Raw genomic sequence first — 26,168 nt, forward strand, 5'->3', positions numbered from 1 at the left:
TTCTCTGCATTTGAAAGAAAGTTTTCTGAATTGCTAGGTACAAAAATAAAATAAACATTCTTATAAATCATGGGTAAAATCTATTTTTAAATTTTTTGAATTGCACCAAATTTTATACCTTTATATCTCATCTGAGATTCACATCACATATTAATAGATGAAGAATGAAATGAAGCATAGGGCAAAGGTTAGAAGAGTATAGAATAAGGGTGTCTGGAAGTGGACAACGACGATCATTACAAATAAATATTGTATTTGAGAGGACTGGAAGAGTCTTGAAAGAGATATCTTTAAATTTTTATGGTATACTGAAATGATATCAATTTTTATTAAGCAATACATGTATTTATTAAGAAGATCCTTAATAAAATGGAATTTCATATAATGACTTATATTAATAATTTGAGCAAAGTTACTTTCTGAAAACATAACAAAAGCTTCAATAATTTTTTGTGACAATGAAACCAAACAAGAATCAATAAAGCTTTCTAAGTTAATATGCCATCAGTCTTTGTTTCCAGTGCTGAATGAGACACTACAAACTGGTATGAGCCCTGTTTAAGAAGGAAATCCTGGAACAGAGACAGTCAAGTGTGTAAAGGCACTTGATTGCTGGGGCTCTTGAGGTAGAAAGAAAGAACTGATTCCCACAAGGTGTCTTCTGATTTCCACAGGATGCCAATACTCACCTTCTCTCTTTCCCTCCAATCACTTTCTAAATGAATCTTTTTTTTTTTTTTAAAGAAGTCCAGCTACTGTAGGTGTCTCAGATTAATTTGCATGTAAAAGTTTACAAATTCATTATAAGATCAGAGTCTACTCAAACTGATCAAAATGAGTACCTAAATCATGGGGAGAAGGGTAGGTCTTTTTTAAAATAGGGTCTCTCTTTGTGGCTCTGCCTGGCCTAGAACTTACTATGGAGAGCAGGGCTAACACTAAACTCAGAGATCCACTGGACTCTGCCTCCTGGATTAAAGGTGTGAGCCATTACACTTGGTCCTAAATCAGTTTTTGATGATGCAGTTTTTAAACTATTTGGTATCTAAAACAGTCATTCAAATATTTTAGATTTATTTTAGATTTTCATTTATTTTAGATTGTTTTAGATCTTAAACTTTTAGATTTATAAAAATCTAAGGGTTTGAGGACTGGAGAGATGGCTCAGAATTTAGCAGCACCCACTATTATTCTAAAGGCTTGAAGTTCAGTTTCTGGTCTTTGTGGGCATTCACAGGCACAGAAATAGACACACACAAATAAAAAAAAATTAATTTAAAAATAAATACAAGGGCTGGGAAAATGGTTCAGTTGGTACAAGGCTTGGAATCCAAGTGTGGATCCCAGGGATCCAAGGAAAGTGTCATCTCAGGGGCCCTGCAGTACTATGGGAAGTACAAACAAAATCCGTGGAATCACAAGATCCATCTAGCCTGGCACAGGCAGTAATAAACAGGAGACTTTGCCTCAAAAAAGGTGGAAGGTGAGGACTGACACACAAGGTGATGTGCTCTGACTTCCAAAGGTATACCATGATATGCACACATGTACATAGATACACTAAATACACATATACACATATCACAAAGATTTTTAAAATAACTAGGCATAATTCAATGCATTTGCATTTTATTATCTAGATGTCATTTTGACTCTAGGAAGAATGCTATAAGCAAAAGCACATTAGACTAGGAAATATGATTGTGGTTCTGTACTTTGCACCTTAGCTGGCTTTTAAAGGCTTCATGTTTAGAATGGTGCTGCTAGGAGAGGAGAGAGGGTACTTGTGGCTGCTCTGGCAAGAAATAACATCCAAAGATCGAGGTCTGTGTGATCTGACTGAAACGCAGACACACCCTCAGTACACACCTTTAATCCCAAACAATGAAGGTAAAGTAAATTTGTTGGGGGAAGTAGCTGTATTTGAAAGTGACATCTAACTGAGGGGCAGAAAAAAATGACAAATCAGAGGAAGAGCTGACAAAGTGAATCAGATAACATACACCCAACTCTCCAGAGAAAGGACAGGAAATAGAGCTGACTTAAAGGGCAGTGCAGGGAGAGAGTCAATTGGGCGTGAGTACTGTAGAGTGGAGTGGGGTTTGTAAGTGATTTCTTGCAGTTCAGTGCTTGTCGGCAGAGGCAGCTGAACCCAAAGAATAAGATGAGTCAGAAGATTAGAACACATTGCCAGGGCTGGTTTGAGGCTAAGCAGAGCAATTCAGTGAGAAGCAAAGAGAAGCCAGATCAAATCAGTCAGCTTGGAGAGGGGATTGAGCCAGAAAAGCTGAGTCGAATCAGCCAGAGAGAGTTCAGAAAGAACTCAAAAGGGTGAGTTTATCAGCAGTAAGCCTCTGAGATGACAATTATATCTGATGAATAAAAGTTACTTGTATACACTTATAGGGCCTTTAGAAAGTTGGGGTCTGCTGAGAGCCCTAGTGGAAGGCGGGAGTGGCCTTTTTCTTTGCTTTTTCACTGATGAGTTAAATCAGAGTCTTCTACCACATGCTTCCTGTATTGCTATCTGACATCTTCAAATCAGAGTGTGTCTAAAAGCAAAGGATCTACCTGGTCTTAGAAAGGAATGGAGTCACTAAAACTATGGGCTAAAATAAATCCCTTTTCTCTTTAAGTAGTATATTATCATTAACAGAAAAATGACTAACATATCCGTGTTCCAATAATCTTACTTGTGTTAATTTAGTCTGTTACCTTAAGGAGGTAATGTTTTTAGGCTTGCAGAACATTGTCTCAAATACATACCCCAGCTTTGACTTATTGTGATCCTACCTTAATGACCCCATTCTGTCATGCACCACTTTATGAACTGCAGATGCAAATAACATGCACATCAATTTTAAATTTTGCTTTCTTAATTATATGTATCTTGTGATATATAGTCATATGCTTTCTAACATATAATATACATGTATTTCAAAGTTTGAATTAATGCAACATTTAAAGGGGAGTAAGATTTGAGAATACCGAGAACATTTAAACGTCTGGTAAAGTTAAGAGTCTTTGTATCATGACTACATTATGGACATTCACACATAAAGTATTTGCTTACATTTCAATGAGTTAGATCTAATTTCCTCACCAATTATATGGGAACAAAACTTTAATAATAATTCATTTGATTAGAAATGTTTGAAGACAATACTAAACAAGACCCTTTTGACTGTTATATTTAATATCTATGGCATCATTCAAATGAACAGTCTTCTTTAGATCTCTATAAATGAGTAATTCTATCTATCCCCACTAACAGGGATTTACCTAGGAATTTCAAGACTCCTCTCTTTCCCTTCCCTCCAGGCGTCTGCCTTCTTACTTCCTCATGCAGGATTCAGAAGCATGAGCACTGATGGAAAAGGCACTCAGGAGAGAGAGTTAACAATTTCTAAGTTTATTTAGAAAATTAGTATTTATAATAATGCTATCTAATTAGACTTTTTAAAGCATCTATACTCAATATAGAGATAGATGTAAAGATGATGAATTATGTCAAATTTGTAATTCCAAAATAAGCTAAATATAATCATTTGGTTGAGTTGTATTCATTTTGGCACTCAGACATTTAATCATCCCTGAAGTAGATGTTTTATAGCTGAATAGCTCATTATTTTTAAGTATAGTACTCTAATCCTTCATTTGTAATTTAATTGACTATGCAAAATATATACATTTTATCATTATTGTATGAAATAATATTTTATAAAAGTTATTCTTTAAAACAGTTACTTAAACATATAGAAGAGTGATACAGCTAGACCACTCTTGGGCATATATCCAAAAGATGCCCTATCATACCCCAGGGGTGTGTGTTCCATTATGTTCATAGCGGCCTTACTTGTAATAGCCAAAAGCTGGAAACAACCCAGATGTCCCACAATGGAAGAATGGATACAGAAAATATGGTTCATTTACATAATGAAATACTACTCAGCTATTAGGAATAAGGACATCATGAGTTTTGCAGGCAAATGGATGGAACTAGAATATATCATCCTGAGTGAGGTAACTCAGACCTAAAGGGACATGCATGGGAGAGAGGGAGAGGGAGAGAGAGAGAGGAGAGGAAAGAGGAGAGAGGAGAGAGAGAGAGAGAGAGAGAGAGAGAGAGAGAGAGAGAGAGAGAAGAGGGGAGGGGAGGGGAGGGGGAGGAGAGGGAGGGGGAGAGAGGGAGGAAGAGGGAGAGAGGGGGGGAGGGGAGGGAGAGAGGGGGAGGGGAGGGGGGAGGGGAGAGAGGGGAGGGGGAGAGAGGGAGGGGAGAGAGGGAGGAGAGAGGGAGAGAGGGAGAGGGGAGAGGGGAGAGGGGGAGGGGAGAGAGGGAGAGGGGGGGAGGGGGAGAGAGGGGGGAGAGGAGAGAGAGAGAGAGAAAGAAAGAAAGAAAGAAAGAAAGAAAGAAAGAAAGAAAGAAAGAAAGAAAGAAAGAAAGAAAGAAAGAAAGAAAGAAAAGACTGGAAAAGAAGGTTCAGTGACTGGCCCAAACTGGAATTCAGTTCAAGGGGAGGCTCCAAGGCCTGACACTATTTGCTATGGTGTGCTCTGAGAGGCCCAACAAGCAGCTGAAAGAGTCAGATACAGATACTTACAACCAACCAATGGACTAAAGCCTGGGACCCCTGTGGTTGAATTAGAGAAAAGCTGGAAGAAGCTGAGGAGGAGGGTGACCCCATAGGAAGACCAGCAGTCTCAACTAACCAGGACCGCCTAGATCCCTCAGACACCAAGCTAACAATTAGACAGCATACACCAGCTGATATGAGGCCCCCAACATATATACAGCACAGGACTGCCTAGTCTGGCCTCAGTGAGAGAAGAGACTTGAGGCCCCAGGGAGTGGGGACATCTAATGGGATGCGGACATCCTCTTGGAGACAGGGGTGGGGGAAAAGAGGCATGGGATGAGGAAGAGCCAGAGGGTGGACTGGGAGGTAGGTAACAACTGGACTGTTAAAAAGAGAGTGATAGCAACATTTTTAAACAAGCTAAGTACCTGCTTACATAATTAGATAAAAATTAAGAGTTACAAATGGTTTTATATAAATAAGACAGGAATAAGGGGATAATCATGATTTCTTAGATATATATCTAATTTCATATAAAATGGAATTCCATAAAAATTTCATGTTACTTCAATTTTTAAAAATCAAATTGTATTTTAAATGAACTAGGTATGTGATCAATATGGCAATCGTCAATCAAATTTTAACAGGTAAGCATTACCACATGATTTTAATTTTTCCATAAGTACTGATGTTTCAACCCATAGTAAGCAAGCCCACTAGGTTAAAAGTCATACATTTGGTATTTGCATGCAGTATATGTATGAACACATGTGTGCTATGGGGAGACTCCTATTAAGAAGCTGAATTCTACCATTTCAAGGTCTAAAAGTAAACAATCTAAATACAATCACTTGGTTAATTTGTACTTAGTGTACCTGTGAGAACATGTTGAAGCCAGAGACTGACTGATCCTGGGATTTCTGCCTCAATCACTTCTCCAACCTACTTTATGAGACATCACTGAACTTGAACCTTGCCATTTGGGTTAAACTTCTGGCCAGAAATCCCCCAGGACCCACTTGTCTTCACTGTGAGTGCTAGAGGTACAGACATCTGTGACCACACTTGGATTTTATGTGTTACTGAAGTCAGAACTCAAGTTCTCTTGCTTGCACAGCAAGCACTTTATCCATAGAGCTAGCTCCCAGTTCTATATTTATATTTTGAGGCAGAGTCTCACTACATTGCCCAGGGCAGCCTCACATCTGTGATTATACTTCAGTGTTCTATAGTGAGAGTTTTGGTTTCTGTAGGAGGAACTTAGCCAAGCAGCCCAGCTGCAATGCTAGTGCATGCACTCAGTAGTGATACTTCCTCCCTGAGCCAACCTAGAGAATCTGCCTGCATGGCCAGAGAACACTGAAGCTGGATCAGGGAATGGGGTGAGCCAATGAGAAAAAGACAGCAGCATCACATCTGGCTACCTGAGAGCCAATGAGATGCTGGGAGTGGGGCAGGCCTACAGAGGTCTACATCCCCTTTCCACTTTATCCTTTCCCTCCTATGTAATGCTGAGTGTTGGAAGAGATCAGGGTGGAATAAGGATTAGGAGGGAGACAGAGATATAAGAACCTAATAAAAAACAAATATGCCGACTGTTTCAAGTGGGTGGGAAGACAGGTGGACTGCCACTTCAAGCTTCCCTATCCTAACCACAGAACTAGCTGCCTATGTCCTGAGATGGAACTGAGTGTCAGACTTAAACTGGGCAAGTGCCCGTCACTGAGATGTGCTCCCAGCCCTAGAATTTACATTTTAAAGAAGATGCTATAATAAGAATCTGTTATTGAAAATATGCCATGCTCAGAATCCTTAACAAAGTCAACCAAAGTCAATCATGAGAATTACGATTTGCTTAGAGGATCTCCTGAAGGAGTAGTATATAAACCAAATCTAAACCACCGACTGCTGCTTAAGTAAAGATTTGTAGACATATGCCACACATATTGGTTTACATAATAACTAGGGCTGCCTTTACCTTTCAATGGCAGAGCAGAATGGTTCCAATAAATACCTCGACAGGCAGAATAGACTAAAGTGTTTATCACGTGACTTTTCAGGGGATTCTGGCTCTCCTAAGGGGTATTCACAAGAGCTCAGAGATGGCCAGGCTTCTTTTACCAATACAATCAATACTGGGTTCTGAAAAATGAAAACCTAAGCAAACTACCAAGTTCATAGATAAATAATTGAGGGAAATGATCCCATCAAAAAGGTAACACTACAATGAAAACAGATATTTTCCTTCCAATAACCTTGTTATTGAAGCTTTTCCATAAACATTTTATAATGTTTGAAAATAATAATAAGCTTGCATATTATCTGATTTGACTCCATTTCTATAATTAGGGCATTTACAGAAAAAAAAAAACTACTCTTGGTAAATTTGTGTTACATAGTCAAGAGAATTTTTATACAGCAAAACCCACAATCATTAAAAAGCCACTTACGTATAAGTGAGTGAAATTTCAGACCAACTACAGCAAACAACATTCCTAAGAAAAGTACTTGTCTCAAAACTGTGTAACTTTGTAATTACTTCGTTTGTCCCTACAGTCTCTGCAAAAAACTAATTTTCATTACTTTATTTTTTTTACCTTGAGATCACGGTACACAATCTTTCCAGAATGTAGATAGTCCAAAGCAGAGACAATTTCTGCACCATAGAAACGTGTGCGGTCCTCAGAGAACACCCGCTCTCTCGACAAATGGAAAAACAGCTGCAGGGTAAACAGCAGGGACAGGATTGTAATAATTACTGATTTAGTGGGGGAAATTAACACAAACATAAAACACCTCTCATCACCATATTGTGATGATAGATAGTGTACTCTCAGTGGACACTGAGCACTCTAAGACAGCAGCTGGCTTATCTTTTGCAGGTTTCCAAGGGGAAACTGCGAGCTGTTAAATCAGCGTTTTAATCAATATACCAATCTTGTTTAAGGCATTCTGCTTGCTACCCATTTAACCTTCAGGTACCAGAGGAAAAAGTATGCATCATTAGATTGCATTTCCTTCTAAGTATACGCTGTTCCACTCTTACAAGGAATAAATATTGACATTATCAAAATAAATTAATACAAGCACAGATATGGTGTTTTTATTTAAGTTATATTTGACTTCAAGGAAAAATATGTATGGACTTATTCAAACTCAATTATGTAAGCTAGTCTAAATTGTTATTTCCCATATTTCTAGAAATACTTTCAAAGTTTGAAATAACACTTGCTGTAATAAGAATTTTCAAGACTTTAAAGTTTTATGTTTACAGTGCTAAAACTGGGTTAAGTAAAAGGCCTCCATCACCCCTGATATGGTTTGTAAAGTATAATCCTTTTATTTTCATTTTTAACTGTGATCTCCTGTGATCTTGTAGCTATAAACCCATTCATTTCCTAATTGATCAAAGGTATGCCAATAGTCAAAAAATATCTATTGGGCTCTTACTGTCACCACAAACTCAATTCTAGCTTTATGAAACTCTTAAGTCCTATCACTCAGTAATTAACATCTATATCTTATTTCTCAGCAGAGGGAACAGTTCAGAGTGACAGTGTTGGCCTAACATTTGCAAGGCCCTGTGTTCCATTCCCAGTACCACAAAAAGCTAAACAAACAACACTAAGCAAATCATAAAAACATCTAATTTCTTAGAACAACAGGCATCAAGAAACCGGTCTGAGGATCTGTAACTGATAGTAAATCTTTGTTGAACTAATATACCTTATTAGGAAATCTGCCAAGATTGCTAATCTAAAATAGCTCCATCCTATATAAACATAAGCACAACAAGTTTGATTTTTGTGTTTGTACAATACATATTTAAATACAATTAAGAGATTAAAATATGAATTATAATAAAATATATGTGCTCATAAAGTCAAATTATGTAGAGCTGGTGATAAACATCAGTATCTAGTTTACAAAATTCAAAGGATTTCTGTAAAAATGAAGGACAAATACCAAATGGAGGAAAAGAAGTAATGTGGCAAGAATGAAAGGCTGTTTAGTCCCGAAAAAACTACTAAGATGTCACAGTGGGCACACAAAACACACCTGGGATTATGAAAAATCAATCAGAAAAAATACGCCTTCAACTGTAAGATCAGAATATAGATATTTCCATAAAGATCACTAACTCATAATGAACTGCTAAGAATTGTGCCTTACCAAGGCTTGTTCAACATAAAACAGTGATGCTGCGAAACCTAGAATTATCATGCCTGCACTCCTTCTTCCTATACCTATCTCTACTTAAATCACTTTTAAAACAACTTTGCGATCACTGAGCCAAGTAAAGACAGGGAAGAATTTTGATATTGCTAAAACTTACTGAAAACAATTACTCATATTAGTAGCAAACAACTTGGGAGATGTACATAAACTACGATGCTCCCTGCTTTGTTACCATGTTTTGTCAAATCTGGGACGCCATGCTGGGATGGCATTGATGTTTTATTTCTAAAGAACAGATAATCAAAAAAATGAAAAATATGGTATCTGCCAAGCTGAGTCTAACATGCCAATGGTGTTGACGGCTGCTGTGATCACAATGTTGCTGCAATAGTCCTTTAAATCTTTAGGTTTCTTTAGAAAAAAAAAAATCAATTCTACCACTGGCTATCTACTGACAAAAGAGATATAGAGGCTCTCTAAATTAATATAATGTATTCAGGATTCTAGGTCTTTATATAGATGATACAGCTACATTTTGTCTGCCAGCCAGCTTCCATAAAAATATCAGCTCAAGTTTTATAATTAAGAGGAAGAACTCTGTATTTTAGAACTCATTGCCATATGATGTCTACTTTTGCTTCTTTATGGAATTCACTCGTGTAAAGACAAGCAGTGATCTACAATTGCAAAGTCCAATGATCTATTTATAATTTGTTCCCCGTCTTGTTTTAGAGGTTAGGACACTGCCTGTATTCTCTTTCTTGGCTGTGGTTTAACAGCTTTCTTCACCAATGCCCTAACTTTCTGGATCATCATTGTCTACCCTGCTGTTAAACCAACATGTTGATCTAATATTCATTAATGACCATCAATTATTAGAAAGTAACTGCAGTGAACTCGACAAGAAAAAAGAGGGATATAATAACTCTTTCTTTTTTAAAAAATTATTTTATTTATTTACATTCCAAATGTTGTCCCCTTCCTGATCTCCCCTCTACAAGCCCCCTATCCCATGCCCCCTCCCCTTTACCTCTAGGAAGGTGCTCTCCCCCATCCTGCCTCACTCCTCTAGCATCCCTCTTCGCTGGGGCAACAAGCATACTCCCTTATTTACAGCTCTACTTGTGGGGTCATCTCTAAACTTAGTAACTACCTATAACCTTCCATGTAGCGATCAAACCTCAACAAACTGACAGAAAGCAGACATAATCCCCACTGCTAAGGAATTCTACCTTAATGAGGAAGATGCATGTATATTCACAGAAACAGCCGGCTGTAATATATTTTGTTATATGGTTATTAACAACACTTTGGTACATAGGATGTTTAGGGATATGCCACAGATAAAGTTCACTTAAATTGTCAAAGATAGGACTTTTCACCAAAGGAAAACTCAACAGATATAGAAGATTACTACTTAGAATGTATCCATCTTTGTATTTCTTTGTAACCTAGCACAGCACCACACACAGTAAGGGAAAATTAATCATTTGTAGAAAGCAGTAATTTTTTTATGGTGCATACTCACTATATAGAACAATGGCTTTGCACTGTGATTTTTTATAGTTACATGTGCTTTTGATCATTTCCATTCCCAACCATCCTCATCTTCCCTCCCATTCCTGGATCTCCTTGTTATTCTCCAATTTCCCTTTACAAAATCCACAAGTTCCCAACACAAAATACAAATATTAGTAGAGAACATGGAGTTATGTGGCTAAAGAATAATATACATCTAGAATGAAGGAAAGACAGAGAAAAGGAGGGACAGAGGGAAGGATGGAGGGGAGGGGGAGGGAGGGAAGGAGGGAGGGAAGGAGGGAGGGAAGGAGGGAGAAGAGGAGAGAAGAGAGATGGGATGGGATGCGGTGGGATGGGATGGGATGGGATGGGATGGGATGGGATGGGATGGGATGGGATGAGATGAGATGAGATGAGATGAGATGAGATGAGATGAGATGAGATGAGATGAAGGGAGAGGCCCAGCTTATTTATGATGTTAATGATGTTGTCAAAAGAGGAGAGAAGAGAGATGGTATGGAATGGGATGGGATGGGATGGGATGGGATGGGATGGGATGGGATGGGATGGGATGGGATGAGATGAGATGAGATGAGATGAGATGAGATGAGATGAAGGGAGAGGCCCAGCTTATTTATGATGTTAATGATGTTGTCTACCTTGGTATAGTTGGAATTCTATTATGTAGATAAGGAGGGTTAAAAACTTTGCACATAAAAAGATCATACTCTTAAAACTATTATTAGATAGACAAGTAAGTAATAAAAGAATCTGAAGATATGCTCAGGTAAATAATTTCTAAAATTACACAAAAGTTACTCATCACCTATTAGTACTGACTGCTATAGAAACTTTCAGACGTTAAAGGAAAAGCACTAACCCACAGGACATGGTACTGTGCTGAAACATGGCAAGTACTATAAAAGGCTTTGGAAGAATGTGTATGTTTGGGAACACCAGAAGGTATGTTGGATCTCGACGAGTGCTTCTGAGGGCCAACGGCTAAGGAGACCATAAGCACCCTTCAGAAGAATCAGTACTCCAGAGGAATTTGGACCAAGGGAGAGATCAATGATGTTGAGGTTTTCTTGTGGCTGGCTGAGTAGATGTTGCTGAAAACAATATAGAGGAAAAAAATTGGTGATGGGGACACAGGAGCAATGGGCTTTATTTTGACCTACTGAAATTTAAATATGCAATTGATGTTATAGTTCAATTTTAGAATTATTGATACCAAGGAAACTGTTAAAACCAAAGAGACTAAGTACAGTTCTAAAATTCTGTAAAACTAGGGGCAGAATCTCAAGGTACTACTATACTTAAAGTCAAGAACAAGCAGGTAAACAGAATACTGATAAGAAGTACTAAACAAAGTACAAACAAACCAAGAACCTGAAGAAAGGAAGAGAAAACCATCAGGAAGAGGCTGGGGAGACAACCCCTTCATGCTTGAACTTCAGTCTTCAGAATTCACACAAATAGCCAGACCTGGTGTCATGTGATTGTAAGCCCATCATGGGGGGAGCAGAAGTAGAACAATCCTTGTGGATCCCAGGAAACCCAGCTTATCTAATTAGAGGTCCCTGGGTTCTATTGAGAGACACTATCTCAACAGGTAAATGACTCCCAAAGACTGATGATACACATAGGAGTACAGTCACATGAGCACATGAGCCCAGAGGTCAAAAGACAGTCTCAGGTGTCCTTCCTCAGGTTTTGTGAAGCTGAGACAGAGTCTAGAACTAACCAAGTAGGCTAGGCTGGCTGTTCTGTGGGTCTTCAGAGAGCTTCTGTTTCTACCTCTCCAACACTGAGACTACAAATGCATGCGACCATGCCCAGCCTTTTCTCCTTGAATTCTAGGAATAAAACTTTGGTCCTTGTGCTACTTAGACAAGTGTTTTCCCAAGTGAGCTTTCTTCCCAGACCCATTTGCCATATCATGTTTAATACATTCAAATTAATTCTTATAGCTATTTTGAAATATAAAGTGAATCAGTTAACTGTGGTCACTTCACTAAGTTACAGAGCCCTCAAACTATTCCTATCTCTCTTTGTATGTAATTGCTAACCCTTTTCTTCCTCTCCTCCCCCATTCCTTACCTACTACTATTAGACTAGTAGTTTAACATATTTATATTAGCATTTGTGATCTCTAGGTTCCACTAGATACACATTGCTAGCTTCCACATAAGCTGGGGGCAGAGAGTGGGGGGGAAGGCCTGGCCTATTTCACATTATACCTGATCTTCTAGTTACATTCAATCTTTTCCCTCTGACACTATTTGATTTTTTAATCTAAGAAAATTTCTTAGCTTCTCTTGCTGTTTACTAATTTTTAAAATTTTCCAGTGCTAGAAAATATGCTTCAGTAGTTAGAGCATTTACTGCTCTTGCAAAGGACCAGGATTTTGTTCCCAGTACCCATATACTGGTTAACAGTTATCTGTTAACACCTCTTCTGCCTCCATGGGCACTGCATCCACATGGTACACACCCAGACAGACAGACACCCAGACAAACAAATAGACATGTAAAACACATATACTCATAAAATGAGCATAACTCTAAAAGTATCACCCTATAGTGTTTGAACTACTAAAAATCTACGAGACACAATCCAGCTCTGCTACATCCTCAGAGGAAATATGGAGGAGGCTCCCATCATACACAGTAGGTAATACAGTGACTATTATGCCACTGCTTCAAAGCAAGACTGACCTAAGGTTCTTTTCAATTATTCTAATCAATCTCAGGGATTTCATGTATAGCTCAAAAAATTTGTATTAAACTTTGATATTAAAAAGCAATATCTACATTTATATCACATGTCTATAATACTAAACTTTCTTTAAAAAATCCTAAAGAGAGAGATAATGAAAGTAATTATTTTTGATTTTTCGCATTGAGTTTTCTAATGAAAATGATTGAGACTATGAGTACAACAGGTAATGATTATCTGGAAGATGATTACTGAGATAAGCTTCAATACATTTTAAAAAATTTTCAAAGGCATATACACCATAAGTGATGTATAAATCCTAACTTAGAAATTTAAAAAATACAAAAAAGCAAGGCAGCATAAAACCTCTTAAATCTTAAAACTGACTTCTAAGATAGTGAATTAGAAATGTTGGGCGCTTCTAACAAGAAGATAAAATAGAGATATTAATGCCAGGCCTACATAACAGTCAGCAACACAGTTCCACAAGACAACTGAGATTTGCTAAGTACATGGACATAGAAATACTAAAAATAAAAAACCCAATAAAAATATTTAATTCCAAGCACTGAACACTACATTATAAAATACAGACCTGCCTGGCAAGCTGTGCCACCTGGAACAAATCAAGATTTCAAGATTGTTTATGGGTATAAACAATAACTCTTTTTTTTTTTTTTTTTTTTTGGCTTTTCGAGACAGGGTTCCTCTGTATAGCCCTGGCTGTCCTGGCACTCACTTTGTAGACCAGGCTGGCCTCGAACTCAGAAATCTGCCTGCCTCTGCCTCCCGAGTGCTGGGATTAAAGGCGTGTACCACCACGATCGGCAACAATAACTCTTTTGATGGATTTGAGTACTGTCCCACAAAATGGAATTCATGATTGGTAATGTAAGCAGACTTATAGCTAGATAAGGTATATTCTCTAAGAGAGAATGCCTTGATGCTGTTTTTCAATGGTAACATTATCAAATTGTCTTCTAAATATTTGTTATTATATCCACAGATTTGTGTTATTCCCAACCTTGACCAAGTGAGCTTCTTATTGCAGTGGGTAAAGTTTAATGGAGGTGTATTACTATTCAAAGTGCTAAGAATAAACAACTTGAGTATTCAGTAATTGTCATGCTTTGTATATTTTTGGACCAGGGAGTGGTACCATTTGGAGGTGTGGCCTTGTTGGAATAGGCGTGACCTGGTTGGAGTAGGTGTGTCACTGTGGGTGTGGGCTTAAGACCCTCACCCTAGTTGCCTGAGAGTCAGTCTAACACTAGCAGCCTTTGGATGAAGACATAGAACTCTCAGCTCTGCCTGCATCATGCCTGCCTGGATACTGCCATGCTCCCACCTTGATGATAATGGACTGAATCTCTGAACCTGTAAGCCAGCCCCAAGTAAATGTTTTTTGTAAGACTTGCCTTGGTCATGGTGTCTGTTCACAGCAGTAAAACCCTAACTAAGACAGTGATAGATGAGTCATCAATATTGACACCCCCCACTGTACCCCAAGACTCAAAGAACATGGGAAAATAAGGTGTGGAAAGAAGGCAGAGTGAGTGCTGTCCTCTGCACATGTGCCCATGAACTCACACAGCTGTGGTTACCTGCAGTTACTACCAAGCCAGTTACAACTGCCCCATCTCCAACTGAGGTAAAGTCATTTTTCTTTGGAAGAGTATCACTGGTAGGTTGTTCATATCCTGAACTCATGAGCATAAAGGAAGCACTAGCTGAATTAAGCACAGTATTCCTTTCTCTGTAATGGCACGGATTTGGGAGGAACGGCCATGGTAAGCTGAAAAGAAGGATAAGGTGGTGGAGATAGTCAAGATAAAGTGTATACCTATGAAATTTTCAAAAAATAAGTTTAAAGCAGGTTTAAAAAAAAGTAACTTCAAATAGGCTAGATCAAGCAGAACAAAGACTATCAGGGACTGACGATGAGGTTAAGGGAATATCACATTAAATATCATTAAATTAAAAAATAAAGAAAAGACAAACATGACTACAACTTTTAATGACTCAAAATTAACCAAAGGACAAAACCCAAGAATTGACAGGATAAGATAAGAAGTACAACTATAAAATAAAGGTATTAAAAAATCCATCCAATGAAGTTGGAGCACAAGATTCCCAAATCAGAAAAGGACACAGGCATTAGAGCATGGGAGGCACTTAAAACTAAAGTGGGGAAAAAAAAAAAAAAAAGAACTTTTCCACGTCCTGCTATAAAAGACTACAAATATTGCTCTTGTCCTTGTTCTTCTTGTATTTGGGCTGTCATGTTGACGCAATTCTTGGGAGTAGCTTCTGGTATGTCTGATCTCACAGCAAACTCCCTGGTCTTTTGGCTCTTACAGTCTTTATGCTCCTTTTGCAATGTTCAAACCTACACAAAGAACGATAGGCAACTAGGAAGGCTGAGACCAGGAGAAACACTCATTCCCAGGAAAGGCCACACCAGGGTCAGCCTGAAAACACACATGCAAGCAGCACTGTGCAGACTGAGCAGGTGGTACTTACATACTTACAAGTGTGTGTGTGTGTGTGTGTGTGTGTGTGTGTGTAACAACAATTAATTAAAAAGAGGTCATGAATTTTTTCAACAGCAAGGAGGTTTGGAAAGAAAAAACAGAAAAGGGAAATGAGGAAAAGGCTAATTATCTCAAAAAGCATTATATATGTATGTATACACACACACATCTATATCTATAATAAACATGACTATGGACACCAAACAAAGAGACAATATTAAAAGAGACAAGAAAAAAATCTAACCTATAAGGAATAATGTCTTAGGAAAAGCTGTAAAAGCCAGGAAAACATCATTTCAAGCTGTGACAGTAAATGACTACTAGCTAGTTTCATTGGTTGGTTGGTTTATAGGTTGGTTGGAGTTTTGTTGCTGTTGTTTTTGTTGTTTTCTATCTTAACACAAGTTAGGGTAATCTGGGAATAGGGAACATCAGATGAAAAAATGCCTCCACTAGATTGGTCGATAGGTAGAAAATTTTGGAGGGAACATTTTCCTGATTAATTATTGATGTGGAAGAACCCAGCCACACCTTAGCAAATGATCTTAGCTTGTATAAGAATATAGGCTAACCAGGCCATCGAAAGCAAGGCAGTAATCAACACCCCATCCACGGTCTGTGTTTCAGTTCCCGCCGCCAAGTTCCTGACCTCACTTCATGTCCTGACTTCCCCAACAATAATTGCAACTTCCAAGTTAAATAACTCTTTCCTCTCTCTGATGGTTTTGGTCATGCAGCTTATCACAGCAATATAATTCAAACTACTACAACTACCAATGAAGATTAATATAGTAATGTCTGTTTTACTTAATGAAAATTAAAGATATTCCAAAAATATACAAAGTGAAATAATTAACAACTGATAAGCCAGCATTTTCATGATATGTAAAGGGAAACATACACAGAAAAGAAGAAAAGTAACAAATATATATTTTAAAATTATGGCAAATATCTCTCAATCATTATGCTAAATGTTAGTGGTCTTAAATGTCCAATCAAAAGAGGCAGACAAGCAGGCTAGATTAGAAAGCAAGATTCAACTGCTGGATGTCTTCAAGAAAGACATTTCAATACAAAGTAAAGCAAATACTGAAAGTGTATGAATGTTAAAAACAAACAAACAAACAAACAGAAAACAAAACAAAAACCACCAATTGATACCAAGATAATTGAAACAGGGGCAAGCAAGAGCAACTACACTTCTAACAATGTAGATTCAGGTTCAACTTAGTCTTAAGAGATATAGGGAGTTAATGCACAAAAATAAAGAGAGACCTCATGGACATGATCAATTTCACAAAGCAAATAGTACTGGGTATTAAAGCTAGGTCCAAATGTTGCAAAAGTAAGAAATGCAGACATCCTTTTCAAACCTACCTCCACAAAAAAAAAAAAAAAAAAAGGAAGCAAGAAACTTCACACTTAAAAAGGTATTATCTGTATGATATTCCAATCAACTGCTGTGAAACACATGTTTTTGGCTAGCCATAAAAACTTCTAGAAAATAGGTAACATTTCTCCCCCCACAAAAAAAGCTCCAGCCCAAAACAGTTTACTTCCAAATTCTATCACATTTTCCAGAGACAACAGTAATATTCTCGAAAGGTTCTACAAAATAGAAAAGGAATGCTATCAAAATCCATCTGGTAAAACAGCGTTACCTTCATCAAAAATACAAAATAGAATAGAAAAACACAGAAAGTTATATGCTATCCCTAATGAATAAAGATGCAAAACTACTTAATCAAGTATTTGAAAATAAAATGCAATAACATATTAAAGAAGTTCTACATTATGATGAAGCAGGTTTTATTCCAGATATTCAAGGATAGTTCAACATATCCAAATCAATAAATAAAAAGTGATATATAAGTTTAAGTTCAAGATATGCAAAGACTATAAAAGACGCATAAAGAGAAGAGAAAGTGGAAATCACACAATCATTTCAACAGAGGCAGAAAAAACTTTGACAAAGTTCAATATCCCATTATGATGTGAATCCTGGAGAAATTAGGAATAAAGTATAATACCATCACATAAAAAGGCAATTCAAAACAAATGTATATGCAACTGTACATTAAATGTGCAAGAATTAAAATATTTCCTTTAAAATAAAGAATAAGACTGTCTATTCACTACTTTCATATTTATGTAGTCTTTGATTTCTCACCTAGAGCAATAAGGCAGTACAAATAAATAACAGATATGAGCAGAAAAGAACACTATTTTATCTGTTTCTAGACTATACTTACAAGACTATAAAACCCAATTAAAATACTCTTAAGTCTGATAAATACTTCGAGCAGGATCCAAATCAACAAACAAAAATCACTAGCTTTCCAATACACAAGTAACAAAAATGTTGACCAGAAAATAGTGTCATTCTCAAAAGCCTAAACAAGAACATTTCCTAGGAATAATAAATCTAGACAGGAAGTAAACATTTGTACAGTGAAAACTTTAAAACGCTGAATAAATTAAAGACATTAGAAGAGAATAAACAGAATTTGTGAATAAAGAGAATTAATATTTTAAATGGCTATATTACCCAAGGTATGCTATGTACAATATCTAATAACTCCAAACTGAAAAGAACTCTGATGTATATCTTACAGTTACAAATACTGAGAAACATGACTGCAATGGAGTAACTCAAGCATCATAAAGAATTTTAAAAGTATTCTAGTACATAAAAGATACAAAACAGTACAAAAGATTATGTACTGTTTTGGGATCTTGGTTTTAAATATTTACCTATTATTTTTGTCATCTTCCTGTTTTGTTTTTTGTTTTTTCTTTCAGTGTGTGAGATTGTGTGTGCGCGTGCTCGTGTTTGTGCATAGTCCTATTTGAAGTTTCTTAGTAGGATCACTCTGGGGTAAGCAACTGTTAACAAGTCTAGTTTCCATGAAATTGCCAATCTGTACTTGTAGGCCCCTGCACAGAAATCATGACAATTGAGAGCTGCCTGGTCACTGCTCATAGTTAGATTCTAAGCAGCTCACTGTATTAGACAATGAGACTCCTCTTAACTTTAACTGCAGTCCTATGATACTTTACAAAACTAGCGTTGAAATACTATAAAATTATATCATAAAATGGAATATAAAATAAAGCTCATTTTGCCTTGAACTTTAGATGTTAATATGATTATTATAATGTAGTTTTCTTGGCTTGAGAATTTTAAAAAAGACTTGAGTGAAAGCAATAGAATTCTGAAATAACCTACATGAAGCTTAATAACTCAGATTTCTGGTAATAAAGATATTTATAGAACCACAAATTTAGTAAAATATCAAGTTTTAAAAGCACCCCCATGAATCTGAAATACTTTTAACTTAAAAATCGCTCAAATCACACCTCCACAAATTAGTAAGTAGAATTCAAATGCTGACTGCCTGCACTTCTGTCTTATGTGAATTTAAAATGAGATGATTTTAGTTCACGGAAGAGAAAATGCCAGCCAAATAATGAGAAATCTGAATAAGTAAGAGAGGATTTCAAGAATGACATGTAACTGAAAGTCATAAGCAAAAACTAAAATGAATTTTATCAAAGACATTAATACAACTGTGTGCAGTGCTAACAAACCTGAGTAGTCAATCCTAGACATGGTAGGCTACTTAGTACCTACAGAAGGAACAGTAAGAATGGGTAAGATCCACAGCATTGTACCATATCATGAAACCTTTCATGAAATTTGAGCCTGTGAAAGATCACAGAAGGTCAATTTGTACGTTTTAAAATGTATCGAGCTGAAGACAATTTGGCAAAAGGTTTAAGAAGAGACTTCTTCAACCAAATTTGAAATTACTTTAGTTTTCAGATATTACATTTCTCCAATACTTTTCCACTTCTCATTAAATTTAATATCACCTAAATTACTGATCATGGCTTTAGCATATGAGTAACAATGTGATTTCTTACATTATTAGACTTTACAAGTTAATTATATAGATCTTGATTTGTGGCCTGCACGGCATTCAATGATCATCTAAGTTTTGGCTATAGAGTTCTATTTCATCTCTATAATTCTCTTCCCTAGTCGTCCTTCCATTTGCTTATTTCTAAATATAAAGTATAAAATATCTGCATGCAATCCACAACCTAAAAAAGAATACACAAGTGAAAAGCTTTTCTTCCACCCTGTACTGAGTCACAAAGCCCATTCTACATTCCAGTAGACGATGAGCTATTCTCTCACAGAGAAAGGCATGTGCATGTGTTCATGATTTACATCTCTCTCAGCATAATAGTAACATGCTTTGTACTCTCTCATCTTACAGCATTTTAGATATTTAAGCAGACACTTACTGAATGTTCACTCAAGATACCATACTTGTATAAAAAATGTGTTTATCCATATACTATTTGGTCATATACTTTTATTTCATGGGATTATAATTACTGGAAACAAAATTGCTGAGTGCTTTCCTGTTGCTGGGATAAAAATGGCAACAAAAGCGACTAAAAATATAGAGGGTTTATTCTGGCTCACAGTTCAAGGTTAGAACCAAGCATGGTGGGGAAGTTACAGGAGCCTGAAGCTGCTGGTCACACTACAACCACAGTTCGGTGTCAAAGCTGATGAATGCTTCTATTCACTCATGTTTTCAGGGACAGTGCTACTTACAGAGGGTACGCCTTGCCACCTCAGTTACCTTAGATAACTTCCACAGACATGTCCAGAAGCCCATCTCTCAAGAGATTCTACATCTCATCAAGTTGAGAACAGATTCCAAGAAAATGTGTATTTTAAATTCTGACAGGTACCAACATGGAAATTCCATTAATTTCATTTTCATCTCTATGGATAACTTTATAACCTTTAGGTGAATATCTCCCAAATCTGTTCTCCTTTACTATTCTAATTCAACACATAGTTCTTCAAAATGATAGTAAAAACTTCATAAAAATTAACATTATAGTCTTGCTCTGAAAATTTTTTTTCATAACTTGAGTTTATCCAACAATTTCACATGATCAACAATAAGCTAAGTGTGAATCTTTGCAATAGTGTTTTTTTTTTACCCATATCAACAAACCAGCTCTTAAGATGTCAGTTACACAGTGCCAAGCAATCCATCATCTTCATATTCCATGAACATCTGACTGAAGCTCAACATTCTTTATGCTTAGGATATTCTTCTTCTAATGCTCACGTTTTCTTTGTCTTGTGCTCATCCACTGGTGGCACACTATCATCTCTATTTGAACTGCCACTTTAAATTACTCAGTCCACTAATAAAAGTGGACTCAAAAATCTATCTTTAATGACGAACTATCTTTTATTAATTTGTTTTTATTTGAGGATTAGACATTCTAAATGTAATATGCTCACAATAGAAACAACATACTCCTTTGTAGCAAAGGCGATGTTTTAATACACTCAAAAAAAGCTGTACTACCTCTACATTTAGATACAATTATCACATGAGTAAAGGAAATTTTAGATAACATAATTTCTAAATATCAGATACCTTTTTCAAAAATATTCAATATCAGTTATATATTTAGATTGGGAAATAAGAATATTTAAAAGTCTATGAAATACAAGCTTCTACTTTGTCCATTTCAGGAGTTAGATATTTAAAGTATTTCCGGTTGCTATTTCTATACATTACATTTCTATTTCACACTGATTTTGTTCAAAATAGGAAAAAGATAAAGGAAAAATACTAGAAGTGATTTAATTTCTATTCAAAACTTTAAGATCTCTTAAATTTCTTCATTATCTTCTCCTTCACTACTAATATATACAAGGAAGGGCAAACAATCTATCAGCTATAATATATCTATATAAGATGGTTGGCTGAGTTCAAAATAGGTTCTAAAAAGTTTTTGTAAATTTAATTTTGTAATTCATTTTTTGCAGTCCATATTCCATTCCTTGCCCCTTCACACCCATCCTCTCAAGGGGAGGTCCCAAGGTCTATCACTGAGGCTATGGAGTGCTCACAAAAAGGGATCTCTCATGTCTGCTTCGAAAGACCCAACAAGCAGCTGAAAGTCAGATGCAGTTATTTGTACCCAACCAATGGACAGAAGCAGCTGACCCCTGTTGAATTAGGGAAGGGTGAAAGAAGCTGAGGAGAAGAGCAATTCTGTAGGACCAGTGGTCTTAATTAATCTGGACCCCCAAGATCTTGCAAACACTGGACCACCAAACAGACAGCATACACCAGCAGATATGAGGCCCCCAACACATTAAACAGTAGAGGACTTCCGGGTCTGTGTTCATTCAGAGATGATGCACCTAACCCTCAAGAGACTGGAGGCTCCAGGGAGTTTAGAGGTCAGGTGGGGTGGGAGGAATCCACATGGAGATGGGGTGGGGTGGTGAAAAGGTATGGGATATAAAAGTTTTCAAGTTCATTTCCCAGCACTCAAAAACTGCCTAAAACACATCTGTAACTCTAGTTCCAGAAGATTTGATGCCTTTTGCTGACTTTATTGGACAGCAAGCACACACATGCTACCCAGGCACACATGAAGGCAAAACACGCATACATAAAATAAATCTTTAAAAAAAAAAATTCAGAGCCAGGCAGTGGTGGTGCGTGCCTGTAATCCCAGCACTTGGAAGGCAGAAGCAGGTGGATTTCTGAGTTCGAGGCCAGCCTGGTCTACAGATTGAGTTCCAGGACAGCCAGGGCTACACAGAGAAACCCTGTCTTGAAGAACCAAAAATCAGTAAGTAAGGGGGATTATATTCCCTCTAAAAATCAAATTGTGATAAACCATGTTTATCTTTCAAAAGTAAAGTAAAATAGAGAATATGATTTGCTAATATATGATAAAAACACTCTATTAGCCATCTTTGTCTACTCAACAGGAAGAACTATACAAACCTGCTGTGGAACTGAGAAGTATCATAACTCACACTATATGTAATACTCTTATTGAAATACTCCATGCAAATGCTGGATTGACTTCCTGACTCACCTCTCCGCCATTAACATATTCCATCACAAAACACAAACGGTCTTTTGTCTGGAAGGAATATTTCAAGGACTTGAAATGAAAAAGAAAGCAATGTTAATTATAATCCTATATTCTTAAAAGATTATATAATGGTACCAAAAATAAAACACTTAGAAACAGTTAACATAAATGATAAAATGAGACTGTTCCATACGATTATATTTACTTCATAGTAGGCTTTCTAAGAATATGGTAAACAAAAGTATATTTGGTAGCTGTATTGAGCACTTTCAATACACTGCATCACCTGAGACTGACCACCAATACCCAGTGTGCTAGTTTTAATTTCTGCAATCTCTACAGGGAATTATAGTCGAAGTTCCTCAGGAGCATAGATGCTCTTATTAACTATGTCTAAAATAGTTTCAGTGTTACTTTGTATATACTAAGGCTAAAGCAGCAAGCCTCAATGAGGTAGGCCCTGGTGTGTTTGCAAGTCTCAAGAAGATACTAAAATGTTCTTACTATCCTGTAAAATAGACATAAAACACTTTAACAAAGACCAGGTACATACTGATGGTTCTGAAAATGTCTAGATAATCGTAGACTATTAATAAAGGATTCCAATCTTAAACTGTAGTTCTTTTTAATCTTAATATGCTTGGTACAAACAAGAAAAATCAAGTTTATAATTACTATCTAGCACACAGATAACCAGACTGGATGGAAAATAGCCTGTCTGAAAACATTTTGCATACATTAAGTCACTGTTTATACTTTTTCTAATGATAAAAAGATAGAAGGAATTCTTGTGCGTTTAACAATTTTACATTCCTGTATTTCCATCATGAAAGTTCTTGTTTTTACGAAGTCTGTTCATTTAAAATTTTGACCTTCGAAAACTGAAGCTGTGTGGCCATTCACTTTTTTCCTTTCAGATATTTCTGACACTGTAATTCAGGTAGCTCTAGGATTCACTAGAGAACCCAGGTTGGCCTCAAACATGTGGAGAGCCTCCTGTCACAGATTCCTCAATAGTGTAATACAATCATGAAACATTATGCCTGTACGACATTATTAGCTGAACAACAAAAATAAACTTTAAATGTCTACCATATAAATGAATTCCTTAAAATTCCAGAAGTGACCTTCTTGCACTGTGGACATATTTAAAGTCAGGGAGATACATGGGAGGAAAGAGAAAGGTTTCTAAAAAGTTGTACATAGATAATAGGGGGATTATAAATACATATCATAAAGAATATACAACTCTCAACAGTTTAAAGAAACTGAACCGTCTGTCAGTTACAGTCTGTCAGTTACAGTCTGCCATAAAAATGACAAGTAAATGTTACTTAAAACAGTCATAGTTTCATTCTATGCTAAAACCCCACTAAATTTAAAATGTCCTAATAGCAGTCCTCTAAGCACTTACTGTTAAAAATGGATGTCTGGTGTTCTTTAGTACTCTGCTTTCAGTAAGAGTGTGTGCCACTTCATCCTAAAAAGAAAAGACAAACTATAACTACATGTTGTAAGTACTAATAATATAAAAATTTCACCATTTTTCAGAAATCAGAAAACAGTGCTTACAGATAGAAAAGGGCATTAAAATACACTGGTATACCTCCTATGTTGCTTAGCTTCCCCTCCATCACTACACCCAAAAATCAAGTTACAAGTTTAATTCTGAGTGGTAAAAGATATAAATTAAGTAACTCACTCATATTTGATCAAAGTTTATCAATAATGACATAAAATTAACAATGAAAAGTATTTAAAGTGCTAGAGAGATGGTTCCGTGGTTAAGAGCAGTGACTGTCCTTCCAGAGGTCCTGAGTTCAATTCCCAATAGCCACCATGTGGCTTCACCATCTGTAATGTCTTCTGGTGTGTCTGAAGACAGTGTAGTCACATACATAAAATAAATAAATAAACTTAAAAAAAGTATTTAAGATGGAAAATAATTAAGGCCTTTCCCCTTAAAACAAACAACTTATCATCTAACACTAAAGCACAATTTAGTTGGTATCTTCATAGTTATAATATATTTTATTCAGGGAGATATAAAGATACAATTTATTGATGGCTGTAAAATAAACTCTCAACAGTCAGTTATTTTAAAAGGAACCACAAAGTTTACACTTTTGTTCTAAATTAAACATTTCAAAACAGAAAGTAAGAGTGTGCAAAAGCATGTCTTTTTGCTTGTTTTTTTTTTAAATATGCTTTTTAAAAACAAGTCTTAAGCTTCTAGCTTCAAATGAGTTTTAAAATATGAGTACATTTCATTAAAAGAATGTATTTCCCTAATTTTACTCATAAATCTCATCTTGATTTGTAGAAAGTGAACTAGCTAAAAGGGATTTTCTTTTAACTTATAGAAATCTTAGAACCTGTTTCAAACTTCAAAGGCCATCATCTTAAAGATGGAGGGAGGAAGATAATGGAATCTCTATTGTTTGTTTACCACAAATGCCTTGCTACATCAACAACACTGTTGGCAAATAAAAGTTAGGTCATAAAGAAAGAGGTGGAGAATATAACATCAGTGCTTTGAATTATATTTATTATCTTACAAAGACATTTGATTTTAGTTTATACCTAGAAGAAAAATGAGAAACAGATTTATCAAAGAAGCTAATATTCTAAGGCCATTTTGGCAAGCGGCTACCAACTGATTAGGAACAAAAAGAAAAGTGAATTAACAATGTACCATTTAATGCAAATTAAGCTAAGGATAAGCAAATCATTTCAGTCTTATTTTATAGGAGCCAAGCTTTACTGTTCAAACAATTTTTAAGTCATTGCTACAGTACACTGTTATGCCTCAGTCAATCATAATTAACACTTTAATAAATAAAAGCAGAAATAACACAAAAACTTATAGATTTTATACCCATTAGTACATAGCATAACAGTAACCATACAACAAGTTCTTAATGTTTGAACTGGATGTCATAAAGTCAAAAGCTCATTCTTTCAACCATTACTGCAACAACTATGCAGAATTTTCTAGGTCTAATTTACACACTGGAGACAGGGCCTTGGACAAAGAAATAGAGAATTTCTCTGTTCTCATGGAACTTTCATTCTAATCAGTCAAACAGTGATCAGTATTAATGGACAAAGCCATATAGGTATTAGATAATAGGCATCATTTAAAATATGAATTACATGAAATACATAATTAAGCAAGTGATACATAGAACTAAACCAATTCATTTAAAAATTCCACACAGTGCACTTAAAAAATGTCCATGGCAGTTTCCCAACCCGGGCCAGGTCAGTTGGCTTGATACCCTCCCATACCCTACAGCCTGTCTGCCTCTCAGGAGGTCCACAGAAACCAGCAACACAGGTGAAAGTTCCTCCTGCCCAAGCCAGCTGGGACATCCACAGAGCCCAGCTGACAAAGGACCTGCCTGCCCTGATAAGCTCCACCTTCTATCTGGTCTCTTTCCCCACCCAAACCAGATCAGAAGCATGATACCCTCCCACACCCTACAGTGTTCCTGACTCCCAGGAGGTCTGCAGTAATCAGAGACACACACAGAAGGTCTGCCTTAACCAGGGTCATAGTCCTTCCAGTTTGTACCTCCATCTACAAATGGGTTAGATCCTGACCCTGAAGCCCTGAGCCTGCTTGTCTCCCAGGAGGTTTGCCCTGAATAGGAACACAGGAGGCCTGCTTTAACCAGAGATATAGGA

At 36.5% G+C, this 26,168-nt stretch overlaps 1 protein-coding gene across 4 annotated transcripts in view; it reads right to left on the reverse strand.

Moving 5' to 3' along the window:
- Akt3 (AKT serine/threonine kinase 3) overlaps positions 1–26,168 on the reverse strand; it is a 241,042-nt gene that overhangs the window by 38,892 nt on the left and 175,982 nt on the right. For all 4 annotated transcript variants that reach the window (XM_021162759.3, XM_085843271.1, XM_029481052.2 and 1 more), the window contains 3 exons: positions 23,893–23,958; positions 22,479–22,547; positions 7,175–7,297 (listed from right to left, as the gene is read on the reverse strand). In XM_021162759.3, the coding sequence (XP_021018418.1) occupies positions 7,175–7,297; positions 22,479–22,547; positions 23,893–23,958 (258 nt within the window). The remainder of the gene's footprint in view (positions 1–7,174; positions 7,298–22,478; positions 22,548–23,892; positions 23,959–26,168) is intronic.

This window comes from Mus caroli, unplaced genomic scaffold (genome assembly GCF_978045245.1).
Source record: "Mus caroli unplaced genomic scaffold, Mus_caroli_1 scaffold_1, whole genome shotgun sequence".
NCBI lineage: Eukaryota > Metazoa > Chordata > Mammalia > Rodentia > Muridae > Mus > Mus caroli.